Source organism: Ursus maritimus, unplaced genomic scaffold (assembly GCF_017311325.1).
Source record: "Ursus maritimus isolate PB19 unplaced genomic scaffold, ASM1731132v1 scaffold_2, whole genome shotgun sequence".
NCBI lineage: Eukaryota > Metazoa > Chordata > Mammalia > Carnivora > Ursidae > Ursus > Ursus maritimus.
This window is the reverse complement of record NW_024424452.1, coordinates 86,566,856-86,592,617: the sequence shown is the minus strand read 5'-3', so window position 1 is coordinate 86,592,617 and position 25,762 is coordinate 86,566,856. Positions and strand designations below refer to the sequence as shown.

Genomic DNA, 25,762 nt, shown 5'->3' with positions numbered 1-25,762 from the left:
TCGCAGTCAGCCACCTTCCTGCTGTGTCCTCACATGGCAGAGAGAGCGAGTGAGAGGGAGAGAGAGCGAGAGAGCGGGAGAGTGAGCTTGCTCTCTGGTGTCTATTCTTATAGGGGCACTACTCTCATCAGACCAGAGCCCCACCCTCATGACCTCATCTAACCCCAATTATTTCCCAAAAGCCCCATCCCCAAGTACCATCATATTGGGAGTTAAGGCTTTAACATATGAATTTTGAGGTCTACATTCAGTCCATAAAAATTATTTAAAGACTTTTTTTTCTTGAAGCATTTCTGACTGTTGCCATGGTGCCAATTTCTGGAGTGTGTTACTTTTTTTTTTTTTTTTAACATTCTGCTGGTCTTTATTTCTCAGACTTTAACAATTTGCTTTGACCTTCATTTTGGGACATACTGGGAAGAATTCTTTGGAAGTGGTTATTTTCCTTTTCTGCTTAGGAAGCCATATGGAATATTTTTGCTTACTTGCCTTATGTAGTGATTATATTTATTCCTGCTTTAAATAAAGCCTGGAGTATTTTCCTTGCTAAAACTGCAGCGATGTCATAGGGGTCCTTTCTGTTCAGACTGTCCTTTCCACAACTCATTCCAGAATAAGTGATCAATGCTTCCATTAGCACAAATGTTCACATGCTATTAAAAACAAAACAAGGATGCCTTATGCCTAAAAAGTTCTACTGACATGCATGCAATGGACGTCCAAAAGATCATCCAGATCTTTGAAAGAAAATGTCATTCTTGTATTCACTTGAGACTGATGTCAAATTACTTCCTGGAATGACTTTTCTGTAAAATCAGTTTGAGGCAGTATCCATTCTTGCTTTGGAAAAGCATATCCTGTATGATTAACAAATGGGTATAGTGAACATATCCTGAAGATCAAAGGTGAAAGGTTAGTAGAAAACTAATATTACTTCAGTCAGATATTATTGGAGAAAGGATTTAAAGCCCTATACTTCAACTGTGGCACACAATAAAAGCAAGTGAAGGACTTCAATTACCCTAGAGTTTACTGGACAGTTAAAAAAATGTAATGTGTGGGACACAAGCAGATTGTTTGGCTTTGCTGTCATTAAGCTTAGTGGGTTATTAGCTGACCCTGTCTCCGGACTTGGAAGGAAATGGACCCTTTTTCCCTTCATGTGGAGCTAACACTGAATAAACCTTGTCACTACAGCATATTTATGAAGCCCTTGAGTGGTTTAACATTAACGTTTAACTTCTAAACTTTAATAATTCGGGTTGCAACTGTGGAAAAAATAACCTGTGTGCATGACTTCAGCAAACTGAAGTTTTCTTTCCCTCAGCCGATCTTAGCTGTAATACTCATTGCTTTTTGTTATAGAATTCAAACTGAAAATATAACGTGTATTTTTGCATAGTGATTTTTGTCCTAAACATTATTTTTGCAGGTTATTTCTATTATGCCTATAAATTGTGTTTTTAAATTTAAAAAGTTGGAAAGAACTTTGTGAAGACCTTACTTATGAGCAAAGCGTCCATTCAGAAATAAATGTCTCGTCATCCCTGACATAATTGCCAAATCTAGGTGAACGTTAATTTGATAAAATATGTGAACTGGTGTGTCTGACACTGGCTGTATCTTTGCTGTTGTTTTTTGTTAAGTATTTATTCAAATTCCAGTTAGTTAACATACAGTATTATATGAGTTGCAGGTGTACAGTATAGTGATTCATCAGTTCCATTGAACACCCAGTGCTCATCACAAGTGCACTGCTTAATCTCCATCATCTATTTAACTCATTCCCGTCCCTGCCACCGTAACCATCAGTTTGTTCTCTATAGTTAAGAGTCTATTTCTTGGTTTGCCTCCCTCTCTCTCTTTGTTCCCTCTGCTCATTTGTTTTGTTTCTTAAACTCCACGTATGAGTGAAATCATGTGGTACTTGTCTTTCTCTGACTTATTTCACTTAGCATAATACTCTCTAGCTTCATCCATGTCCTTGCAAATGGCAAGGTTTTGTTCTTTTTAATGGCTGAGTAATATGCCAGTGTGTGTGTGTGTGTGTGTGTGTGTGTGTACAAATCATCTTTATCCATTTATCAATTGATGGGCACTTGGCCTGTTGCCATAATTTGGCTATTGTAGATAATGCTGCCATAAACACTGAGGTGCATGTATCCCTTTGAATTCATCTTTTTGTATTCTCTGGGTAAATACCCAGTAGCACAATTGCTGGATCATAGGGTATTTTTATTTTTAACATTTTGAAGAACCTCCATACTGTTTTCCAGAGTGGTTGCACCAGTCTGCATTTCCAACAACAGTGTAAGAGCGTTCCCCTTTCTCCGAATCCTAGCCAACACCTGTTGTTTCTTTTGTTGTTAATTTTAGCCATTTTGACAGGTGTGGGGGTGATATCTCATTGTAGTTTTGATTTGGATTTCCCTGATGATCAGTGATATTGAGCATCTTTGCATGTGTCTGTTGGCCATTTGGATGTCTTCTTTGGAAAAATGACGATTCATGTTTTTGACTGGCTGTGTCTTTGATAAGTCAATATCGTTTGGGAAGCAGTATTATATAACAGTGAAGACAAAGACTCTGCAGCCAGACTGTGCATGTTTGAGTCTCAGCTCTGCCACTTACTAGCTTTGTGGTCTTTTTTTTTTTTTTTAAAGATTTTATTTATTTATTTGACAGAGATAGAGACAGCCAGAGAGAGAGGGAACACAAGCAGGGGGAGTGGGAGAGGAAGAAGCAGGCTCATAGCGGAGGAGCCTGATGTGGGGCCCGATCCCATAACACCGGGATCACGCCCTGAGCGTGAAGGCAGACGCTTAACCGCTGTGCCACCCAGGCGCCCCTAGCTTTGTGGTCTTTGGCAAGTTACTGAGCCATCCGTATAAAATGGAATGATAGTAAAAATACCCACTTATAGAGTTATTGCAAAGATTAAATGAGTTAATATGCACTGAGCACTTAAAATGTCATTGCTACCTAGGAAACTCCAAATAAGCTTGTTATTATTATCCACAGTGGGTAGGAGCATTGACTGTAGGGTCAGACATCCACAGTTTAAATCCAGTCTCCACTACCAGCTGAATAACCTTAATTAGTTACTTAATATCACAGTGACTTCATTTCTTCATTTGAAAATGGGGATAATAATAGACATGAGAACTAATTGAAATTATAGAGGCAAAATAATTAGAAAGGTCCCTGGCACATAGTAGGTGCTGAGTAAATATTAGCAATAGATATAATAATCATTTTACAGAAACTAAATTATATTCATACCTCCTAAATATCAAGTGAAATATGATATCAAATGAAAACGCTATAGCCTGTTTAGCCAGTCTTGAGAATAACTTAAGATCACATATTTTTAGTAGTAATATGACTCCAAAGATTGTCTTGCTTATTATGAAAATGTTTTTCCTTTTCTGTGTCCCTATGTCATGGTAAATGCAGGAACCCAGGGGTTGTTACTCAGCCTCAAGGGGTCAGTATTGAAAGGCCATTGCTGCTCCTGCAATGTAACCTCAGTGTCCTGGGTCAGAGAGGTGCTGGTGCCCTGCCCTCCTTTTCAATTTGCTCAAACCACAAAGTCCTTTTTCTCACCTTCCTAATGTACAGCTAAGGGCAGACTCCATGATCCAAGCAAGACCATCACAGTAATTAAGAGTACATTTCCTAGGTCTCAGTTATTTAATTTTAAACAACGATATGACAACAAACAGTATAATACCAAAGATAACTAGAAAATCTCCAAATGTTTGGAAATTAAGCAACGCACTTTTAATAACCAATGGGCCAAAGTAGACTCTGAACAGAAATTAGAAAATATTTTGAATTTAATAATAATAATGGTGGTATGGCACATCAAAACTCATGGACTGTAGCTAAAGTGGTGTTTAGAGGGAAATTTGTGCCTTAAACACACATATTATGGGGAAAATGGCTGAAATTAATTATCTGAGATTTGACTCATGAAATTAGAATAGGATATCAAACTCAAAGGAAGAAGATATAATGAAAAGCAGAAATGAGCACCATAGTAAACAAATAATAAAAAAAATTAAAAAGCAAAAAGCTGGTAATTTGTAACAATTAGTTAAACTAATAAAACTAGTAAGTAAAAACAGAAAAAAATACCAATTTTAGGAATGAAGTTCCTGCCATCATTAAAAAGAGAATAAGAAGTTATTATGAGTAACTCCATGCCAATAAATTTGAAATTTAGATGAGGTTGACAAATTCCTTGAAAAAATACAAGTTACTAAAACTGACTATAGAAGAAATAGAACATTTAAATAGTTCTATATTTACTTTAAAAATGGAATCTGCTCTTAAAACATCTTCTCCTCTTCTACTCCCCCCACCACCAAAAACCAAAACCAAAACAAACAAAAGAACTAAAACCAGAACCAAATGGCTTCACTGGTGAATGATTTCAAGCATTTAAAGATGAAATAATGCTTAAAATAATTTTTCCAGAGAATAAAAAATAAGATGCCTCCCAACTTGTTTTGGAAAGCCAGCGTAATCTTGGTACTAAACCTGACAGGATGTAAAAAAAAGGGGGGGAGCATATAAGAGGGCAATTTCTCATTAACATAGGTTTAAAAATCATAAATATAATATTAGAAACTAAATTCAGTGTAAGATAAAAAGATAATAACACAACAAAACTAGGTTTCTTTCAGGAATACCAGGTTGGTTTAGCATTTAATAATTAATGAATATAACTCAGCACATTAACAAACTAATAAATGTAGTATGGATAATAGAAAAGTCATGAGCATTTCAATAGCTGAGAAAAATCATGACAAATTCCAACATTCATTCATAATTTGAAAATAAAAACCTCTCATCAAACTAGTAATATAAAGGAAATTCCTTAATCTGATAAAAGGTAAACGTAGAAAATGTACAACAAACATTGTACTTGTGAAATGTTGAAACTTTCCCCTGAGATCAGGAACAAGACAAAGATATCCACTATCACCATTTCTATTCAACATCATACTAGACGTTCTAACCAGCGCAAGTAGAGAAGGAAAATTCCTTTTAATAAAAGGATTCCTTCTAATAAAAATAAAATTTCCTTTTAATAAAAGGAAAATAAGAAATGAAACTGTTAGTATACACAAATGACCTGATGTTGCAGATGGAAAATTTAAAAGGATTTACAAACTATTGGAAATAAAAGTGAACTTAGTAAGGTTGTTGGATTGCTGGATGAAAAACCAAAATAAGAAAAGCAGTTCTATTTTTATATTGTAATAACAAACAATAGGATAAAAAAAGCAAATACCTAGCAAAATATTTAAAAATGTACAAATTTCTACACAGAAAATGATAAAAGATTGCTGTGATAATCTAAAGAAGACCTGAGAAATGGAGACATATACCTATGTATCTACACCTAGATCTATATTATATGTAGATATTGAGGGATGGAAGACTCAGTGTCACGTAGATGTTACTTCTTCCCAAATTAATACAGAGATTGAATGCAATCACAAACAAAATTCTGGGTAAATTTTCTTGGTAGAAATTGAGAAGCCAATTCTAAATTTATATGGAAGTGCAAAGGGCCAAGAATAATCCCCATGGTCTTTAAGGGAAAAAAAATGGAGAACCTACCCTAGTGGATATCAAGACTTATTATAAAGCTACAATAAAACAGAATACAAATGTTTGAAATAGACGACTTGGGTGTTTGGTGACAAAGCTCATCCTGCAGAGTAATGGGGGAAAGAATAGTCTCTTCAATAATGGTGATTTAGTAGTAGGGTAGCCAAATGGAAAAATATATTTTGATCTCTACCTCATACCATACACAAAAATCAATTCTAGGTGGATTAAAGATTTAAATGTGAAAGACAAAACAAAATTTCCAAATCACAGCACAGGAGGATATGCTCATAACCTTAAAGATTTTAAATAAGAATAGAAATAGCACTAGCCTTAAAGTTCAAAACTAGATTACATTTAAATGAGGAATGTCTTTCCTCAAAGGATAGCATTAAATGAAATGGTAAAATATCTGTGATTTTGCTTCAAAATAATTAAGTGGTGATGGGAAGGAGTGAGGTGGAGGAGAAATGACAGCATAGCTGAAACAAGATGGGTTGTGAATCTTTTTTTGAAACTGGGGTTTTATTGCACATTTTTCTCCACTTTTATTTATGTTTGAATTTTTCCATAAATTAAAGTTTAAAAAACGAGAGACACTATTAAAGAGGGAAAAGACAAGGTGAAAGAAGATATTTACAATACATAAAACCAGAAAGGGGGCCTATGTCCAAAATGTATGAAGAATACGTACATATGATTAAGAAAAAGACAGTCGACTCAAAGAAAAATGAGCAAAAAAGTGAAAAGGCACAAAAGAGAATTCCTAAATGGTTAAAAAAAATATGAAAATGATGTTAGTCTAATTAGTAATTAAGAAAATAAAGCCACAATTCAATACTACAGTCAGTGACACAATTTACCATATATATAAAACATACACACATATAACATACACACATGTCCATACACACTGGAGTGAGAAGCCCCGGAGTTCAGCAGCAATGTCATGATAATGTTAGCCTAGGATGGTGAAGATTAAAAATGCTGACAATACCAAGTGTTTGTGAGGAGGTGGTGTAACCACAACTCTCCTACACAGTTGTAGGAGAGAATATTGGTACAACTAGTTTGGAAAACACTTTGGGAATATCTACCAAATTTGAATATGCCTACCCCTACCCCTATGACTCAGCATAGTACCCATTCCGACTAGATACCCTTAAATGTGTATATACATAATTACATATATTTTCATACGACAAGTGAGAATTTTGGTAGTAACAGGTAATATTATTCCTAATAGCTGGAAACTGGAAATGACTAAAATGTCCACCAGCAGTAGAATGAATAAACAAGCACAGTGTATTTATATAACAGAATACCATGCAATAAAGAAAAATAATGAACTATTGCTACATACACCACTACGGATGCATATCAAAAACATAATATTGATCAAAAGATGCCATCCACACACAAAATACAAACTGTGTGATTTCATTTAAATAGCATTCAAAAATGAGCAAAATTAATCTAATCTGTGGGAGACAGAAGTAAGGATAGATGTCACGTATGGGGAGAAGGGAGGGGTCCTGATTGTTGAGGGACATGATAGGGCTTTTGGGTTAGGGCAATATTCTGTTTCTGGACCCGAGTAGTAATTATGGAAGTGTTTGCACTTTGTGATATGAGCCCTTGGAATTTGTGCATTGTTTTTGGTATGTAGATTGTACTTCAGTAACGGATGTCTGTTAGGACGGTAGAATGATAGGGGCTAGGAGAAGGAATTCTGATAGATGACAGTCACTTTAGCATAGCAGAATTATGAGTGAATTTTTAAAAAATCTTGCTTTTAATTTGGTTGTTATGATAAATAAAATTTGTGTGGGAGGAAAATTAATTTATCGTTTGTTCAAATACATATATAAACTGGAGATGCAGGCGCTTGAGTTCTGGGCCAGGACCACAACAATTACAACCAGAAAAAATTGTAAAGCTGTATTATAACAGCCCCTCCCTCCCAAAATCTTGCTCCAGTTGCCTGGGTGGCTCAGTTGGTTAAGCATCTGCCTTCGGCTGAGGTCATGATCCAAGAGTCCTGGGATGACGTCCCGTATCGGACTCCTTGCCTGGTGGGGAGCCTGCTTCTCCCTCTGCCTGCTGCTCCTCCTGCTTGTGTTCTCTCTCTCTCTCTCTTTCTCTCGCTGACAAATAAATAAATAAAATCTTTTTAAAAAAATCTTGCTCAAAAAGGTGTGAACTTCTAATTTTAAACAATATAATTTTCAGGCACATCCTCCAAAAAAAAAAAAACCAAACAAACAACTGTTGCAATATATATCTAAGTAGTTGAATAATTATGGTAATGAACTACAAGGCAATCAGATGTTGGGAGAAAACTACTAATAATAACTTTGGTTTTGAAAGAAATATCCTTTCTTTTTCTTTTAGAGTTGATTTTTAAAAATTGTGGTATAATTGACTATAACATTATATTAGTTTCAGGGGTACAACATAATGATTTGATATTCATATATACTGCAAACTGGTCACCACAATAATCTGGTTAACATCCATCACCATTCATAGTTAACTTTTTTTCCTTGTGATGAGAACTTTTAAGACCTACTCTCCTAGCAACTTTCAAATATGTGATACAATATAATTAACTACAGTCAATGCTGTACCCTTTCTGACAGTATTTAACCAGTCAAGGTCAACAACTTATTAAGGATATTCTGAATTCCCATAATAAAACCATGTCATCTGCATGTAAAAGATTATTTATCTTTCTGTTCTATATGGTGGGATGTAGTCCACATCTGGTTAGTAGAATAATACAATTTTTGAGATGTGAAGTTCTTTATTCCTTTGATGGGAAGATTTTGGGTTGGGAGGGATTGGGGCTTTGCTCCTCATTTTGGGAAATATTTCCCTTTTTATTGTCTTTGTAATAAAGTTCGATTTTAAATTTTATGAATTATGACATGTGTCCTTTCCTCTTACTTTTTAAACTAGCATCATAATATAAAGATGGTTTAAATTGGGTACATGGAACTGGGTGGGAAGGAAGGGCTTTACCTCATACAAGAGGAATCCTGTCTTTACCTGAACATGGCCACAAAAGATATGTTATCTTGTTATGCTTGGACTTGTACCAAGGACCCAGGAAGGATCTATAAACCCAACACAAAGGATCGTGTGTAGTTAGTGTAACTTTGAAGAGGGATATTGTTAATTCTCTTCCAGTATCACATTAATTTTCATCTAATTTAGAATTCCTATTTGATAACCTAAAAACCTTGGAAGTTTGAGGCAGCTCTTCTTTACACTCGACCATGACCTTTACACAGCAGAAAAGGAAACAGCACTGGATAGGGAACCAGAAAATGCAGACTCCAGTCTTGATCTTGCTGCTTGCTAGAGATCACTTAATCTTTTCAAGTCTTAGTTTCGTCAACTCCACATAGTTAATATCTCCTGCTTCAGAGTTATTACACTTTGAAAACCATAAGACAGAAGGTAAATATAGGCTAACATCATTATTTTGGTAGTTAACTTATATTTAGATTGCATTTTAAATATAAAAGATATATTGGTGGTGCTTAGGCTTGGTAAAAAACAGGGAAGTGAAGGCAGCAAAAACTAAGGAATGGGAAAATGGACACACTGGTAATTACAGAAGATTTTTTAAAAGGGCAAAGTTTCGATGTTAAAAGGTCAATATAACCCTTTATTTTTCTAACTATCACACATTCTCAATTTGGATGCAGTAGACATCTATTGTATTTTTCTACCTTGTAACCTGCCCCCTTCTGGCGACTGCAATCGCCTTCCTTGAAGAACTGCTTTTCCCAAACTCCCTGGCTTTCTGGTGGGCTGCTTTAGTGGCATTACTCTATTCAACTGGCCAGGGGTGGGTATGCCCAGGGATTTGCAGGTGACCCAAGCCAGGAAAATCAGCAACCTTCCTTGAAATTGTTTAGATAGATCCTGATAGGGGGAAATCTCTTTTCTTTGGAGTTGTAAGTGGGATTTTAAAAAAAATTTTGGAACTCTTTTGTCTGTATTATAAACAACTACATCCTCTCACTCTACCTTTCTTGCTGCATAGAGACCCTGGTGGTTGAGCCCTAATATCATTTTTTAAGGGGTCTGAAACCATTTCTCTCATACCTTCACATTTTTCTTCTAAACACCACATCTGTTAACTAGATAATGTAGTTTGTAAGCAGTTAAGAACATGTATTATTAAAGGGCCATGGAATTTTTATTTAAAAAAACAGGGTCACCTTCGAGTGCCTGGGTGGCTCAGTCGGTTAAGCTCTTGAGTTCCGCTCAGGTCATGATCTTGGGGTTGTGAGATCGAGCCCCACGCTGAGCTCCCTGATGGATTTAGGATTCTCTCTCCCTCTCCATTTGCCTCCCCTGACACCCCCCAACCCTGAAAAAAAAGAAAAACAACAAAAACCCATAGGGTAACCTTAAGTAAAAGAAAATCTCACACACTTTCACTTTATTTAAAAAATACCGTCTATGTAGTAAACAGTAAAATCTCCAGGTACCTAAAATACTTAATTTGTTGTCACAAAATATCTAATTAGCATTAAATTCTCCAAATGGTCTTAAAATTTTTGTTTTAACCTTTGTTTTGTTTGAATCAGGATTCAAACATTGGAGAAAAAGTTTTGTTTTGTTAATTTTTTTTTAATCAAGCATATGGCCTGGGCCCAGTTACATTTTACCTCTATCCAAGATAGGTATTTCCTTGTCACATTCCCATGAGCAACAGAATTTAGAAATTAATTCAAAGTCTCTTTATGTGCTTTACAAATATCAGATGACGTTCTGGAAATGAAATTATGGGTCAGAAGTAATAAAGTTACCCTTGACCATTAAAATCCAAAAGGGAGCAGTGACAATGAAGATTTACTTTGATTTTGCAAACTTTGGGGTTTCCTTACCTTTCTCTGGTTTGACTTGGTAGAAAACAAAAGGAGCTCCACCACTTGGTTTGCCAATATCTAAGAAAATTTCTAAGGGCAAATGCATTAATATGTTTACTTATATTTATTAAAAACATCTGTAGTTTTATTTACAACTAACATTCTTATCTTCATCCTATATGCCTTCGTTCTCAAGTACAATGAAAGACTGAGAAAAAATATCATCCTCTCTAGGTATAAATAAATATATTTATTTTGCTTCAACTCAAATACGAAAGAATTAAAATACTGTTACCCACAGTCCCACAACTTTCTTCTTCCAAAGTGGAGGTGCCAAAGTTAGTAATGCATCATCTTCACCCATCTCATCAAATAAATGAACAATACAAGTGATCCGTGCATCTGCTAAGCAAACTCAGCATTTTGGCACCCCCCGCCCCCGACCATTATCCTTTAAGTCCTTCTGGAGCTAACACTGACCCCAGCCATAGTAACCTAACATTCACTTACTTCATTATTTCAGATCCCCACTCTAAACGGAACTACTGAATCCAAACCCAGGTATGGGTTTTTTTTTTGTTTCTTTTTGTGGGGTTGGGTTTTTTTCGGGGGGGGGCATGTATTTATTATTCTCACTGTACTATTAAGATTTGGAAAAGTTAAAAAAAAAAATCTGTCTAATGAGCACCCAGTAGTTGCATCCACTTTGCCTAGAGGCTCCAAATGTTTAAAACCACCGATCCCGGGCCATCCAGTTTCACAGCAGCCTGCTTTCCCGATCCTTGCTTGTCCTATCAGCACTGGGTAAGTGCCCAGGTTCTGATCTGAGACTAAAACTCATGATCTTCTGGCTCAGGTTCTGTGAACTGAGTCATTCTGGCACAGAGAATATTCCGTGACTCAGCAGGCCCGAAAAGGAGGATGTCAGATCCAGATAATTTCGAGTCTTTTAAAGGCAAGATGGGGAACATAAACAACACAGTGGAAGAATTTCGCAGTGGGTCTGTCTACCCAGGGGAAAAATGTCATTCCATTCCCAGCCCTTTCACTTCCTTCTCTGCCCCTGTTAAACGACGGGTTACACTTTAATTTAGAGGCAGGAAATTGCTTCAGAAAATTCATTTTGATGCTGAGACCAAGACCCTTAATTCTCCGGGGACCGTGTCAGTCCCCTGGACACCCCGGGACCCCTCCTTGGAAAAGGTTAGAGCCCCGCCCCGCGCAGCAGGGGGCCTTCCCGGGGCGGCCGGCGGGGCCGAGGAGCCTGCGGGCAGCTCCCACCATCAGGTCCCTCGGGTCCCGGCCCCAGGGCGCGGCCGGCTGGACGCAACTACCGACACCTGGTGGGGCGGAGATCCGCGCTGCCGCGGCCCAGGTTGGCGCGGGGCACAAAGGCCGATTCCAAGTGACCTCATCGACCCAACGTCGCCCCTTTAAGGCTCCCTCCATTACCCCTTCCCCCAATCGGAGCCCTCCGGGGACGCGGAGCCCCGAGACCCGGCGTGCAACTCCCGCAGGGCGCTGGCTCTCCTCAGCCTCCTCTTCCCTCCCAGCATGCACCGCCCCGCCGCCCCTCCCCTCCCCCGCTCTCCCTCCGCCTCCCCCTTCCCTCTTCCCCCTCCCAGTCCCCGCTCCTCCTCCCCTTTCCTCACTCCCCGCCCACCCCTCGCGCCCCTCAAGGCCCCTCCCCCGCCGATCCCGCGCCGCGGGCCCGAGCGCGAGATGCCGCCGCCCCCGCTGCCGCCACCGCCGCCACAGCGAGTCGCCCGGGCGGACGCGCAGTCCACTGCGCGAGAAGGGCGGGGGAGCAGCTACGGGGGCCGCGGGAGCTGTTGAGAGGAGGCCGGGGCTGGGCTTTCTCCTCCGCCAGACCCCACCCCACCCTGCCGACCCCACCCCCTGCTCCTTCCTCCCCGGGGGCGCGCTCTCGGGCCCGCGCTCGGAAGTCGGGGGTCGGCGCCGAGTGCGGGCTGTGTCCCGGGTGGGTGAGGGAGGCGCGGAGGCGGTGAGCCGGGCAGTGGTCAGCGAGCCGCGCGGTCGTCGCCAGCGGCGCCCACTAGCTCGTCTCTCCAATACGAGCCGCCGCCACCACCCTCCCCGAGAGTCCGGCCCCTGGGCCCCGAGGCTCAGCCCGCGGAGCGGCCAACCCGGGACACCGCTGGGCTAGAGGAACGCGCCCGCGCCCTTGCCTTCGCCGTGGCCCAGCGCGCGGGCGGCGGGATGAGGGGCAGCGAGCGGGCCGCGCCTCCGCTGCGGCCCCAGGGGCGGCTCTGGCCGGTGTTGGCGGTGTTGGCGGCCGCTGCGGCCGGCTGCGCCCGGGCAGCCATGGACGAGTGCACGGACGAGGGCGGGCGGTCGCAGCGCTGCATGCCCGAGTTCGTCAACGCCGCCTTCAACGTGACCGTGGTGGCCACCAACACGTGCGGGGCTCCGCCCGAGGAGTACTGTGTGCAGACCGGGGTGACCGGGGTCACCAAGTCCTGTCACCTGTGCGACGCCGGGCAGCCCCACCTGCAGCACGGGGCAGCCTTCTTGACCGACTACAACAACCAGGCCGACACCACCTGGTGGCAAAGCCAGACCATGCTGGCCGGGGTGCAGTACCCCAACTCCATCAACCTCACGCTGCACCTGGGTAAGCGGTGACAGCCCTGTTCCTGCTGCTTGCTCGCCAGCAGCCCAGCTCCCTGGCCATCTTCACCTCCTGGCCTAGCCTGCGGGGCCCAAACAGCCGCGTGCTGGCTCTCTGCTCCCCAGCATGGGCCACACAGATAGTCCCTTCTCCAACTTCTAAACTAGATCTAGCACTTAACATTCCGCGAGGGTCAGGATACCTCGCGCTGGCATCTCTGTTTGCTTTTCTGTTCTTTCTAACTTAACCAGATTTTCGATCCCTTGGTGATTGGCTATTTGGGCTGCTTTTGTCCCTTTTTTTCGGAAGCCTTAATCAGAAAACCCCATTCTCGCTTTTCTCCCTCCTCGCAGGGTCATCACAGAGCGTTCTTGGATCAGAGATAGGAAGGTCCACCTTCAGGACTTTCGTCTTGTTTAAATGCTTCTCTCTCCAGGATTGAGCGTGATTGCTGTTTGCTCTGTTGAATAAACTAGAGAGCAAAGGGTCTCTAGTGAAGGGAATTTGAAGGAAGTGAATGCTTTTACTACCGGTGTGGCCTATGTGTAATTAAAATAGAAATTCACTTTTAAAGTTACTGTTCTTTAGAGTTGTTCAGACTTAATTAACGGCCACAAAGCTATTTCACTGCTACTCCTGGAACAGAAAACAAAAGAAAGTGTGCACTCACTGTAATTTCTGGCCACAGTTTGGTCCCTGGGTAAAAAGGCTCTCCTTACTGTCTTTCCTTTTACTTTGATTCAGAACAAGTGTAGAAACATGTATGAATGACCTTTTAAACATCAGGAAAAGGATGTATAGAAAACTTTGTTGCTGGGTGGTGGATGAGGATGGACATGTTTATCCTAGGGTATCAAAAATCATGTTTGGTCTAAGTAAGTTTTTCTTCATCATTGAAATATATAAACAAGCAGAATAATTCATTATTGTGTTCAACAGAGTAAAGTAAGTGTGAGAAACTGGCCTCTGATTTGTAGAGCTGCAGTCCCCATTGCATTGGAAGAATTGATTTTACTGGTAGCTGGTAGTAATAAACTTTCAGGGAGAACAGAGGGCCCAAGCCAGTCAAAGCCAGATCATTCTATAAGGCTAATATTATTTGAGGGTTTTTGAAAGGAATGTTTTATAGGCAAATAGTTCTTCTGGTCATGGTTTTGCATTTTTCTTTCCACTGCTCTCTGGTACATTAAACTTTATGTAGTGTCAAGATTCCAGAGAAGGAATATAACTTACAAAAAGTACTTTGAAAAGTAGTTAAATTACTGTGTGTGGAGTAAGTTTTAGAAAAGCAATGTTTAGCACCTTTGTAATACCATTTTATTTCTAGAGAAGTTATTAGGAAGATGGATTTTTGGAAAATAAGTTCATAAAGTGAAACCCTGAGGCACCTCTTTTTCAGAGATGGAAGCAGTGAACTGTACTTTGGTGTTTTGAAGGTATTGGAAATGCCTAGAACCAGCAGTATGTTGGAACAGGTGCCTTTCTAAGACGCAGCAAGAGACCTAGGGTCTTCTAAGACTTCATGGGAATACTCTTTAACTCTTTAGATAGCTTTATGCTCTTAGGTTTTTCATATTTTTAAACTTGGCCAAAATTATTTTTGAAATTTATATCCAATTATTTTAATGGAAATTTTGACGTATTAATGTTTTTGTGTTGAATTTGGAATGCCTGCAAAGTTTTATTTTATCTGTTTTCAAGTACCAAAAATTTCAAAGGGAAAGCATTTGCTCAATGTCTCAAAGTGTCTGAGATTCAACTGAAAATTTCTGTATCTGTTACTTAGGTAAAAGTCAGGCTATCAGTCTTGGCCTTCTGAGTTGTCTGCTGTGGGCACCACGTAGCAAAAGGTTATTTCAGGTGATTGCAGAGGTATGTAGATTACTAAAGATTATTTCTCTGTTACAAAGGTAAAGGTAATGTGGTAGATAAGACAGTAACAATCAAGTTAGGTTGTTCCTGTTGGGGGAGCAGATATATTAATTTTGGGTCATGGTGATTTAAAGGTCGAAATCTCAGAGGCCATCTAGTTAGGACTCTTACATGACTTTGTACTCTCAAAATGTTATATGGTTGGACTTGTTTTTGCTGAGAAAGTCTTCAGTTTTTGGGAATATTCGTGATAAATGAAGTTCATAAAACTATGGGTTTAAAAAAAGTTATTTAAAGTAGTTTCCATATGAGTGTTGTGATTAACTGTGAAAACATTTACTTGAGACTTTTAAAATAGACAATTTCTAAAAACCTGACTAGAACTTATTGTACTTTTTCTTGGATCCGAAATGATGTCCCAGAGGAAGTTGTGTGTGGTGGAGAAGGTGGAAAAGGGGAGGGAGATTTGTGTGTCGTGGGGGTGATGTCTCAATCTCTCTCTCCCTCTCTCAGTATCTCCTCTCTCCCCCCTCGCCACCTTTCTCCTGCCTTTTTTTTTTTTTTTTTAAGATTTTTGATTTATTTATTCGACAGAGATAGAGACAGCCAGCGAGAGAGGGAACACAAGCAGGGGGAGTGGGAGAGGAAGAAGCAGGCTCATAGCGGAGGAGCCCGATGTGGGGCTCGATCCCAGAACGCCGGGATCACGCCCTGAGCCGAAGGCAGACGCCTAACCGCTGTGCCACCCAGGCGCCCCTCTCCTGCTTCTTTTTTTAATGACAAGGATGTGCGCATACGTGCCGGTTAGGATCTATAACGTATCGGCATTGCGTTTTGTATCACTGTGTGTTCTGATGTTTGGCATTCAGTTGCTAACTGCAGTTACTCCATGGGCTCTAGCTCGCTGTTTCCCATGAATTCAAGCACCATGACTGTTTGTGCATCTATTAAATCTCCCGTCCAGTTCACATTTCACATACCCTTAAGCAAGTGATGCATATTGTGCTTTGCCCTTACAGAGCCTGTGAAACTCCCAAGTGAGCAGTGTGAAAGAAGCAGGGCTAGCCAACTCTTTTCTCCCCTCCCTTTTGGTGATGAACTTTCAACGCAGTACACTTTAAGCAAAGTCAGACTGCACTTAAGCCGTTACAAGAAACATACATGTTTTGGCATTGATCGTAGGTCATTTTTTTGTAAAAATAAAACATGACATGGTGAATTAAAACAGTTACATATAATGACTAGGGAGTCTCTTCCTCTTCAGTTGGACCACCGTTCACAATTTCTCGTGCAGCCTTCCAGAAACTTTTCATGCATACACATGTATATATAAAATTATGTTATTGTTTTAACTGCTACCACTTGGGGGGTAGTCGGTAAGGCAGATTTTTTAACTGATGGCAAGGACAAATTAGATCATTGTACCATTATCATTACTTGTACAGAAGCCAGGAAAATCAGTGTTGATTCTGAAAGCAGCCATGTCTTAAGCACCTTATACAGTAATCCAGGGTGCAATGTATCCTCAGATATAATCAGTTCAAGTTGCTGTGGGAACAAGAATTGCATTTTCTGCCTGTTGGGGAGAGGAATCTCAGCCAGGCACCCTGTTCTAAAAAGAAGTCTTATTTTGCATTCAACTTCTGGATCTTCTTTCCTGACTTCTGTATGGATTATTCAACTGCTGTTTAAAAGTTTGGCTTTTGTGTTATATAATAAATCATAATAAGTTTTATTAGTATCAGTGGGATAGTTGATAGTAAGATTGTAGCTGAGGATTTGCCTTTTATTAAACAGCCTTTTTAATTAACTTGATAGTCACTGCGGATGGAAACTTGGCAGGCTGGGTCTGGATCTTAGAGGAAGGTAGCTCTCCCCCTTTCTGAAAACAATTAGATTAAGGAAGAAAGTGCTTATAAGCCAACTCAATCAAAGTTTATGGAACTCCTAAAATTTACACCAGGACCAGATTTGTTTCCAACCTCCCTCTATAAGCTTTAGGAACAGTGATTAAATGACACTTTTTAGCTGTATCTATCCTTTTTAGCTGTACCTATCCTAAATCAGAATAATTGATATATAAGGATACTGCATTTTATTCTGTTTCTTCCTTTCAGCGTATATTTAAAATGAAACAAACAGCAATTTTTTCCCCCAGGACAATCGTTGCAAGGTAGGTTCTGACTGTGTCAGGGAATAGTTCGCTCTGGTGACTTCACTGTGGTATTTGCACACCCTGAGGGGACACTATTTTAGTTCGTCTCACAAAGGCCTGATTTACATGTTGCAGGTTTCAACTTGAGAAGTTAGGGAGCTCTTCTTTAATGGCCTGCGGTAGTTGAATACAGTTTTATAAAGTTGCTGTTGGCTGTTTTCCTTTTCTACAATTCATGGCTTTTTCTGTAAATACCTTCTCCATGTTTCTGAAGCATTCAGAGAAACAGTTTACACATTAGGAGAGAAGTTGAGACTATAAGCACCCCCTGCCCCCCATTATTTTGCCATTGGCCACAGTCGTGGGAGGGTTGGTTTGATTATTTCAGTTCTAAATCCTTTTAGGAAGTTGGATATGCCTTTTGCTGTGTGCTCCTTCCCCCATGCATACATTCTCATGTTACTGCCAAATATCCTGCAAACGTTTTTAAAATACCTACTTAATACATAGCGCAGTACCTGATAAAAAGGTGTATAGCGTCTTCAGAAGTTTGTACTCTATTAGATGGAATTTTCGTATTCTGTTGTAATAATAATAAATCGGAGTCCCTTTATAACATTTTACACTTTATGAAACTTCCAGTTTATCACTGATTAGATTTCCGCAACTCAGTGAAAGCAAAGATGAGGATCCGGAGGTGAGATTTGCCAAAAGTCACAGTAGAGGTAGGTTTTAGACTCCTTAGTCTATTGCACTAGCCCCTGCAGCTCTTAGCTTCTTTAATAGATCTCTCAGAAGAATGACTAGTTTATTCCGGGCCAGCTTTAAAATGCAAGTTCATGTACACACAGATTGGAGATACCAGACTCTTGGTTTTCCTCCCTTTCCTTCTGTTCTTTTTCACTTATATTTTTGTATTCCTTTCTTTTTCATGTGACTCGTTCTCCTTGAGTGAATTCCTCTCAGTCTCAAGGCATTATTTACTGTTTGCATATTAATAAATTCTAAACTTGTATCTCTGGGCCAGCTCTTACTCCGGTCCTAACGATTTGTTGGACATGGTCAGTTTGGGGTGTCCAGAGGCCATGTCCAACACTATATTCATTCTTCACTGTCTTACGCAACTCAAAGTCCTATCTCAGTGAATGTACTACTATTAAATCCTGAGGCTCTAGACCAGTTTTTTGCCAAGTCTCTCATAAAAGATAAGCAGGCTTGATAGGTCCTCATTAGTAAGATTACTCTGTTTGTAGAGCAGATAGGATCCACTGCTGGCGGCCAGGCAGTTTCGGACAACTGTAACTCCACCGCTTTCTTCCCCACCCTCCTTACTACAGTCTGTCCAAGATGCCACTCTTAACCTCCTATATGCAGCCACTGTGTCTCTTGAGTCCTCACCTTTATCTCTACCTTATTGTAGGCTTCCCTTGAATTTCACCTGAATTGCTGCAACAGCTTTCTAACTTTTCTGCCGCCGTTTTGCCCCTTGTGTTCAGGCAGCCACACTTCGGACTGAGTGATGGTTCTAAAATGCAAATCTGGGGGTGCCTGAGTGGCGCAGTCGTTAAGCGTCTGCCTTCAGCTCAGGGCGTGATCCCGGCGTTCTGGGATCGAGCCCCACGTCAGGCTCCTCCGCTGGGAGCCTGCTTCTTCCTCTCCCACCCCCCCTGCTTATGTTCCCTCTCTACCTGGCTGTCTCTGTCTCTGTCAAATAAATAAATAGAATCTTTAAAAATAAATAAAATGCAAATCTGATGATATCATTTCCCAGCTAAAATTCTTCAGTGGTTCTTCAAACCGTTAGGATAAATTCCAGACTCCTTGGCATGGTCCACAAGGTACTTTAGGGTCTGGACGGTTGTTTTAACCTCTCGATTTATCTCTTGTCATCTTACATGCTCAAAGGGCTGCTGCTTTGGTTTGAAACTCTTCTCCCAGGTGTCACCACCTTCAGGAGTTCTTCCCCAGTTTCTCTGTCTTCTGCCCTTTCCATCCTTCTCCCAGGCGTGGGTTAGGTGTCCCACTCACACCACCCTGTAGGTATCTCCCACAGCACTCATCGGTGGTATTATAGGTTTCTTAATTTGTCTGTTACCACTTCTTGACCGTGAAGTCTTTGAAGACGGGGTCAGGGACTTAGTCTTTTAATTCAGTTCAATATAGCCACCAGTAGTTAATTGCTTGCCATTCCTTGGCACCATACTAATTCCTGGATGCGTAGTGATTCATAGGACATTGCCCTGACCTCATGGAACTTGTGGCTTAGATGTGGAGACCTATATCTCTAGACTGGAATGTAGGCAAATTATAGCCTACTGGCCAAATCCAGCCCAGGGTTGCCACCTATTTTTGTATGTACCATGCGAATGTTTTTACATTTTTCATTCAACAATCAAAAGAAGAATGAAATTTTGTGACGTGAAAATCACACGAAATTCAAATTTTGGTATTCATAAAGTTCCATTGGAACACAGTGAATTTCATTTATTAACCTATTGTCTATGGCTGCTTCTGCGCTATAAAGGAGTTGAGTTATTGCAACAGATACTGTATGTCTTGACCCTCAGAGCCTGAAATATTTACTGTCTGGGCCTCTACAGCACACATTTTGTGACTTCCACCCTAGACCGGTGCATTCATTGTTATATAATAAGTCGTAAGTGAAAGGTGTGAGCACAGAGATGGAGGCTAGAGTCTTTGTATCTCCAGTGCTTAGCAATGTGTCTGGCATAGTGTTCCGTAAATACATGTAGAGGGAGTGAATACACGAATGCCTGAATTATAAGAAGTCCCCAAACACTCATGGTTCTTTAAATTCTCCTCAGCAATACTTTGGGGTTTGTGTTTTTTTTTTATCAGCGTCTTCTTTCTATTTTCTCGAGACGTATGCCACTGTAATTAGCTAATATTAAATGCGGTACGTTGTTCTTTTATTTCTATTAGCTTTAAAAAAAATACTGAGTTAGGTGTGGAACTGACATGGAATTGAAAGATCTGTGAGTGTCCTTTTTTTGGGTAAAAATTAGACTTTTATGTGATTTGAAGTCATCTGGATACATTAGATGAGTAAGCTATCTTCTCAGATTTGAATCTCATAGTGAATATGTATTTCTGAAAATTGAATGTTCATATCGTGTGTGTTTTCTTTAGAAATGGATCTAAACATTTTACTTTAAAACCTACACTCACGGGGCGCCTGGGTGGTGCAGTCGTTAAGCGTCTGCCTTCGGCTCAGGGCGTGATCCCAGCGTTCTGGGATCGAGCCCCACATCAGGCTCCTCCGCTATGAGCCTGCTTCTTCCTCTCCCACTCCCCCTGCTTGTGTTCCCTCTCTCGCTGGCTGTCTCTCTCTGTCAAATAAATAAATAAAAAGTCTTAAAAAAAAAATAAAACCTCCGCTCACGTCTGTGTATCTTAAAGAGCGGTTGTGGGCAAAAGTGACAGTGACATGTCTTATGTGCTTATTGTGTGTGGCATCGTTTTTAGTTTGATTCATTGGGGTACAGTCAGAAGACAGGCATACTGAGGGACCCTTCCCTGCAGGCTAGTAAAGAACCACGTTCTAGTCGTTAGGCAGATGGACAGTCATCACTTACTTACCTAGAGTTGACAGGCGCAGAACCAACAGATTCTTCTCTACTTGTTCCTTGTTTCCAGCTGTACCTAATTGACAGCTCTACCCCCTGTTCTGTTTGAGTTTCAGGGAAAAGTGTCAAAGCTCAGAGCAGAGCTGTTTGTTTATTTTTACTGCCCGAAATTCCTGAGAAGATTTTTAAAAATAAGGGATTAATCTGTCTCTTATCTTAAATTGTCAGTTTCAAAGGGTAAAGTTCCAAGATGACTGTGTGCTCGTTCTATTATCTTGCTTAAGTTGCTTGCTTTTAGATTGGTAAAGAGGGCCTTGCTAGGATTTGCAAGCATCTCCTTTCTTATAAAATGATAAAGTTAGATGCTTGCTCATTAGGGCCTAAAATTGAAGTCTTGCTAAAAGGGGTTACCAGAAAATGCATTTATAGAACTGTCTCTGAGGTTTTAGAGTATTGTGCCAGACTGTGGGGACACTCATTAAGTCTATCTGCTTTTCTTTCCATGGGCTCTTCCAGGAGGCCATCCTAAAATAACTGGGCCCAGTCAGCCTGGTGCCCTATGAAGCTACATATTCATGAATTAAAATAAAGCAGACTTATCTCTTTCTTAGACAATGGGGCTCTCAGATCTCTTGTGGGAGGAGAACCCTGTGGCAAGGCTGGGAGATGAATTAGGGGATTGACATGATTTCTTTTTAAAACTTCAGGAGTTATATTCCCTGGGCTCCCTTCTTTCACTCTTTGTTTCCAACTGTGTGGCCGCTTCCTGTTATATTGAAGGCAACGTGGACTTTTTGTTATATCGTTGTCTTTGGATTTTTGTTATTTTATCTTTTTGTTTTGAAAGTTCTTGGAAATATTAATCCAGAATCAGCCTCTTTCACATTTAAAAAAAAATTCTTAAAATAAAAAAATGCAAATGGTCTTGTATAGAGTTAGGGACTCAGTGAATTTTGTCTTGTGATGCTAAATCACAGAGTATGTGAAGGTTTCTGCTAACCGAAATGATTCTCTGTGACAGTGACCACAGAGGCGCCTGTCAGTGTTTTCAGAGATACGGTTAATGACCAGTCTTTAGGCTCCCGTATAGTTCTGACTTTACGTTCTAGGTCTTGGTTTGGGAGGAGGTTACATAGGTGCGTAGGTACGTACACGTTCAGAGCTGTCCCTTTGATATTTGTGCATTTCATTGTGTGTAAATTATTCCTCAAATTAAAAAAAAATTAAACTTTTCAGTCAGTTATAGAAACGAATATATGGGTGGTTTTGTTTGTTTCTGGTATGATTTTGGCTTAAAATAGTTGAGCGCAGAATCTGAGGCTTAATCACCTAAGATCTGTTCCTCTGACTGTGTTTCTATTCTCTTCCAGCAGTTGCTGGCATTAATAGGTGTTAACAGATGTTTCTTGGGTGAGTGGACAAATGGTTTTAATTGAAGCACCTGCAGAGTGGCTTTCAGAAAAGCATTCAGGTGAGCTTCGTGGAAAGTCTCAGGAAGTGGAGTGTGGGGAAGGGTGCGGGACGAGCGCCCATGTGTCTTTGCTCTTCTCACGTACCTTTAAGCAGGTAGTGGTTTTGGTGGATGCTTTTGTGGTCTGAAGTGGTAAAATCGTAGGTTTGCAGGTTTTGCTGCAGGTTCAGAGAATCCTCTAAGCATGTCTACATGGCTTGTGCTTTGGTTACGCTATCTGGTTTTTAATATAACTTACTATTTAATTTCTGTGGTGAAATCTAAATGTTCATAAATTACTTATAATGTGTGAAGACCCCATCTTTTTTCCTTTGACATGTACTGAGTAGTGGCTTCCTCTCATTGAACCTTTCAGAATAGTAAGTCTGAAGCTTTAATTGTGCGGCTTTCTTAGAGAAGTTTATGAAATTTTGTGAAGTATTTCCAAGTAAGTGAAAAGAGCTACCTACCAAAATGAGATGAGCTTATTGGATTGTAAATCTCATTAGTTAGTGGGCAAAGGTCTTCTGTAAATAAGGTGACCCTGGTGGGAAAATCCTTCATTTATGGCTGTTGTAATAGGCGATGTGTGGGTAACAACAGATGTTGAAACACTCTACCTTCAGGTAATTTGTAATGTGTTTGAGGAGATGAGATAAAAACATTCATGCAGAGGGAATCAATGAGAGAATATAAGCATAATAAAAATAATTCAGTTGAAACTCTAAAGTGCAGAAGGAATACCTGTGACACTTTGAAGAGTATAGATTGAAGTTAGCCAGGAAGAGCTTCTTGGGTCTTGAAGAAAAATAGCGGTTGGGAATGGAGAACTTTCCAGGAGGATGTGTTGTTTAACTAAAGATTTAAAAGTAACTAGATAATGGTGAAGGCATTATTTGCTTTCCGTGGAGTAGTGGAGACATGCATGATGAGTTCTGAGAAGACAAGGATCCTGAAAATTAGGGGACAAAAGAAAGTAAATCACCTTTCATGGAGAGTACCCCTTCACACCTTTTTGAATCCTCAAAAACAGTCGAGAACCGTTGTTACCCCCCATGGAATAATCACGTTAAGATGACCGTGACCTCAGAGAAGTCACATGCTGAGTTTAGGTTGCACTCTAGACTTGTTGTGGATAGGTTATGCTCTTCCTAGTCTCCCGTGTTAGAACAGACCTCAAGAGTGGTAGAGAACTATAGAAAGACCTTTCATTGAGGGGTGAGATGAAAGTAGACCAAACCAAAGGTTTCTCTGAGAGACCTCTGCTTGAGGGGCTCTGGATTTGGATTGCTGCTTTTACAGAGGGCTTTGCGCTTGTTTGCGAAGAACAGAGGATTGTTGGCAATGGAAGAATTTTAGGTTTGGGGTACGTACGCTAGTTTTATAATATTAAGCTGTTAATTCTTCTAGGCATTTCTAAGGAATTTATTGAATTTCAGAATGAGAGCCTGGGTTTTGTCAGTGTCTACTGATAGGAAAAGTGTACCATATACCCCATTTCCTGAAGGGTGGTCAGGGGAGTGCTACCTTATCTCCTTTCTGCCTTATCCATGGCTCTTTTCTAGTTGAGAACTGCTGAATTTAGTTCAGTTGCTTACTTTATCTGACATCCTTAAAGATAAGGCTGCCAGGTCCATCTCCAAGTTGGATTTCATTTCCATTCTGCTCCAAATAAATTCTAACTCTTACATAGTGGCTTTTTTTTTTTTTTAAGATTTTATTTATTTATTTGACAGAGCACACATGCACACTAGTGGGGGTTAAGGGCAGAGGGAGAGGGAGAAACGATGCAGGTCTCGATCCCATGACCCTGAGATCAGGGCCTGAGCCGAAGACATGCTTAACCAACTGAGCCACCCAGGCGCCCAGCGTGGTGGCTCTTTTGTTGTTCAAGTTTGCCAGCTAAATAGGTCTAGCCAACCTTTTACTGATTGATTGTTACGTCACTACTGTGGTCCTAGGAGGTTTCTTTCAGGCTCAGAAGGGACTCCCTTCACATTAATTTCTGTATGTGGTAATTTGTAAATCTATAATGGCCTATTTAATTCATGTATCTTCTCTGTATATCTATCCTTTATTCAACTTATATCTCCTGAGTTTCTCCAGAGCATGCTGAGCTAAGGTTCAATCGGGATTCTTAGATACCTAATTTTTTTTTTTTGCTTCATCACTGAAGGAGAGGTCATAGTTCCCACTTGTTTTGTATTCTGTGCTGCTCCCTCACTACATACGATCTCCACTTCTTGAACTCGAGATTCTAGGATTGGTTTTTCTTTACAGGTGTGAGTTGACTGATTACATTTTAAATATTACTGAATCATAAATAAATAAATAAATAAGTAAATATATATTACTGAATCAGAGTCTTAACTTTTCTGCCTTTTTACAGACCTGCTCAGTACACATTGTGTTTTCTGTGATACATGTGGTTACATCATCACATCCTAGTGACTAATCATTTTTAAATGTGCATGCTCCTTTCTTATGGGCGGGTGGGTGGGATGGTACCATTGCTACACTTGAGGGCTGAGTGTTGGGCTTAAAATGTACCCCCCCTTTTTTTTTTGCCAGTTGGTAAAATATAGAAGCATAAGTATTTCCCTCAAAGCTTTTCCATCAATTTTCTTCAAGGAGAATGAAAGGATTCTATTTCCAAGAGAAGAGCTTCACCGTTTTTGAAGAGGGGGTAGTGATACCTTGATGAAAATGAGTTGAACAGCTCTTAGCGTAAAGGCTTTCTGTGCTTTGGTGGGACTGGGAGGTGGTATTTTCCTGCTCTGGCAGCACAAAAACTGATTAGAGGGAAGAATGGTCTGCCCAGATGTTCTCAAGATCAGAGATCATTTTATGATCAAAAACTACTGAGGAATAAATGAGAATAACTTGGCAATGTAAAATGATTCGATCCAGACGTGGAATTTCACGTGAGGGTGTGGTTGCCTTGGTTTTGCAGTCTGTCCACCTGTGCGTCCGTGCTGTGCCCCCTATCCCAGTGGCTCCTGCTTGTCATGGGCCTTATTCTGATAGGACTGCTGACCTCTGTTGTTTTGGTGTCACTAAATTTTGAGATTATTTCTGTTTTAATGCCAGATCATGATCTGGTAGAGATGAGTATCCTTGGCAGGGGGTGGGCGGCTGGGGGGGGGGAGTGAGGAGAGAGGGCAGTTGGAAACCAAAAGAACAATTGTGTGCTTTAATTGCTTTGGTCATATGATTGCCTTTCATGGAAAAAGGGTCGTGTTCTGTGGGATTGAGTGTCCAGGATTAACTTTTAGAGTGGCTCTATACAGAGTTTTGAATTTATAGCGAATATTTTAGATAAGTTCATGGGATAGAAAGTCTGGTAAAGACCAAATTTGTAGAACTCTACTAGATTATGAAAGTTTCTGGGAACATCTGTAATACAGCTGTAATAAAATTTGTTTACTTTATCAGGATTGCTTTAGAGGCTCAAGCTGGTTTGTTTACTGCTGTTTGCAGCATTCTTGCCACATGCCAAGAAATAAGTGAGCATCAACTCCTGGTGGAATTGGGGTCATTCAGTTTTATGGC

The 25,762-nt window shown here is 40.4% G+C and overlaps 1 protein-coding gene and 1 long non-coding RNA gene across 2 annotated transcripts in view; one reads left to right on the top strand and one right to left on the bottom strand.

The window, feature by feature from the left end:
• Positions 1–6,907: 6,907 nt before the first annotated feature.
• On the bottom strand, positions 6,908–12,074 carry LOC103672415. Its single transcript, XR_005836392.1, has 4 exons — positions 11,967–12,074; positions 10,533–10,604; positions 9,861–10,012; positions 6,908–7,772 (listed from the first exon to the last, which is right to left on the bottom strand). It is a non-coding gene; the product is annotated as an uncharacterized LOC103672415 (long non-coding RNA).
• A 635-nt stretch (positions 12,075–12,709) lies between these two features.
• Positions 12,710–25,762, top strand: part of LAMC1 (laminin subunit gamma 1) — a 125,981-nt gene continuing 112,928 nt past the window's right edge. The window contains exon 1 of the mRNA XM_008701227.2: positions 12,710–13,149. Coding sequence (XP_008699449.2) covers positions 12,735–13,149 — 415 coding nt within the window. The 5' untranslated portion in view covers positions 12,710–12,734. The remainder of the gene's footprint in view (positions 13,150–25,762) is intronic.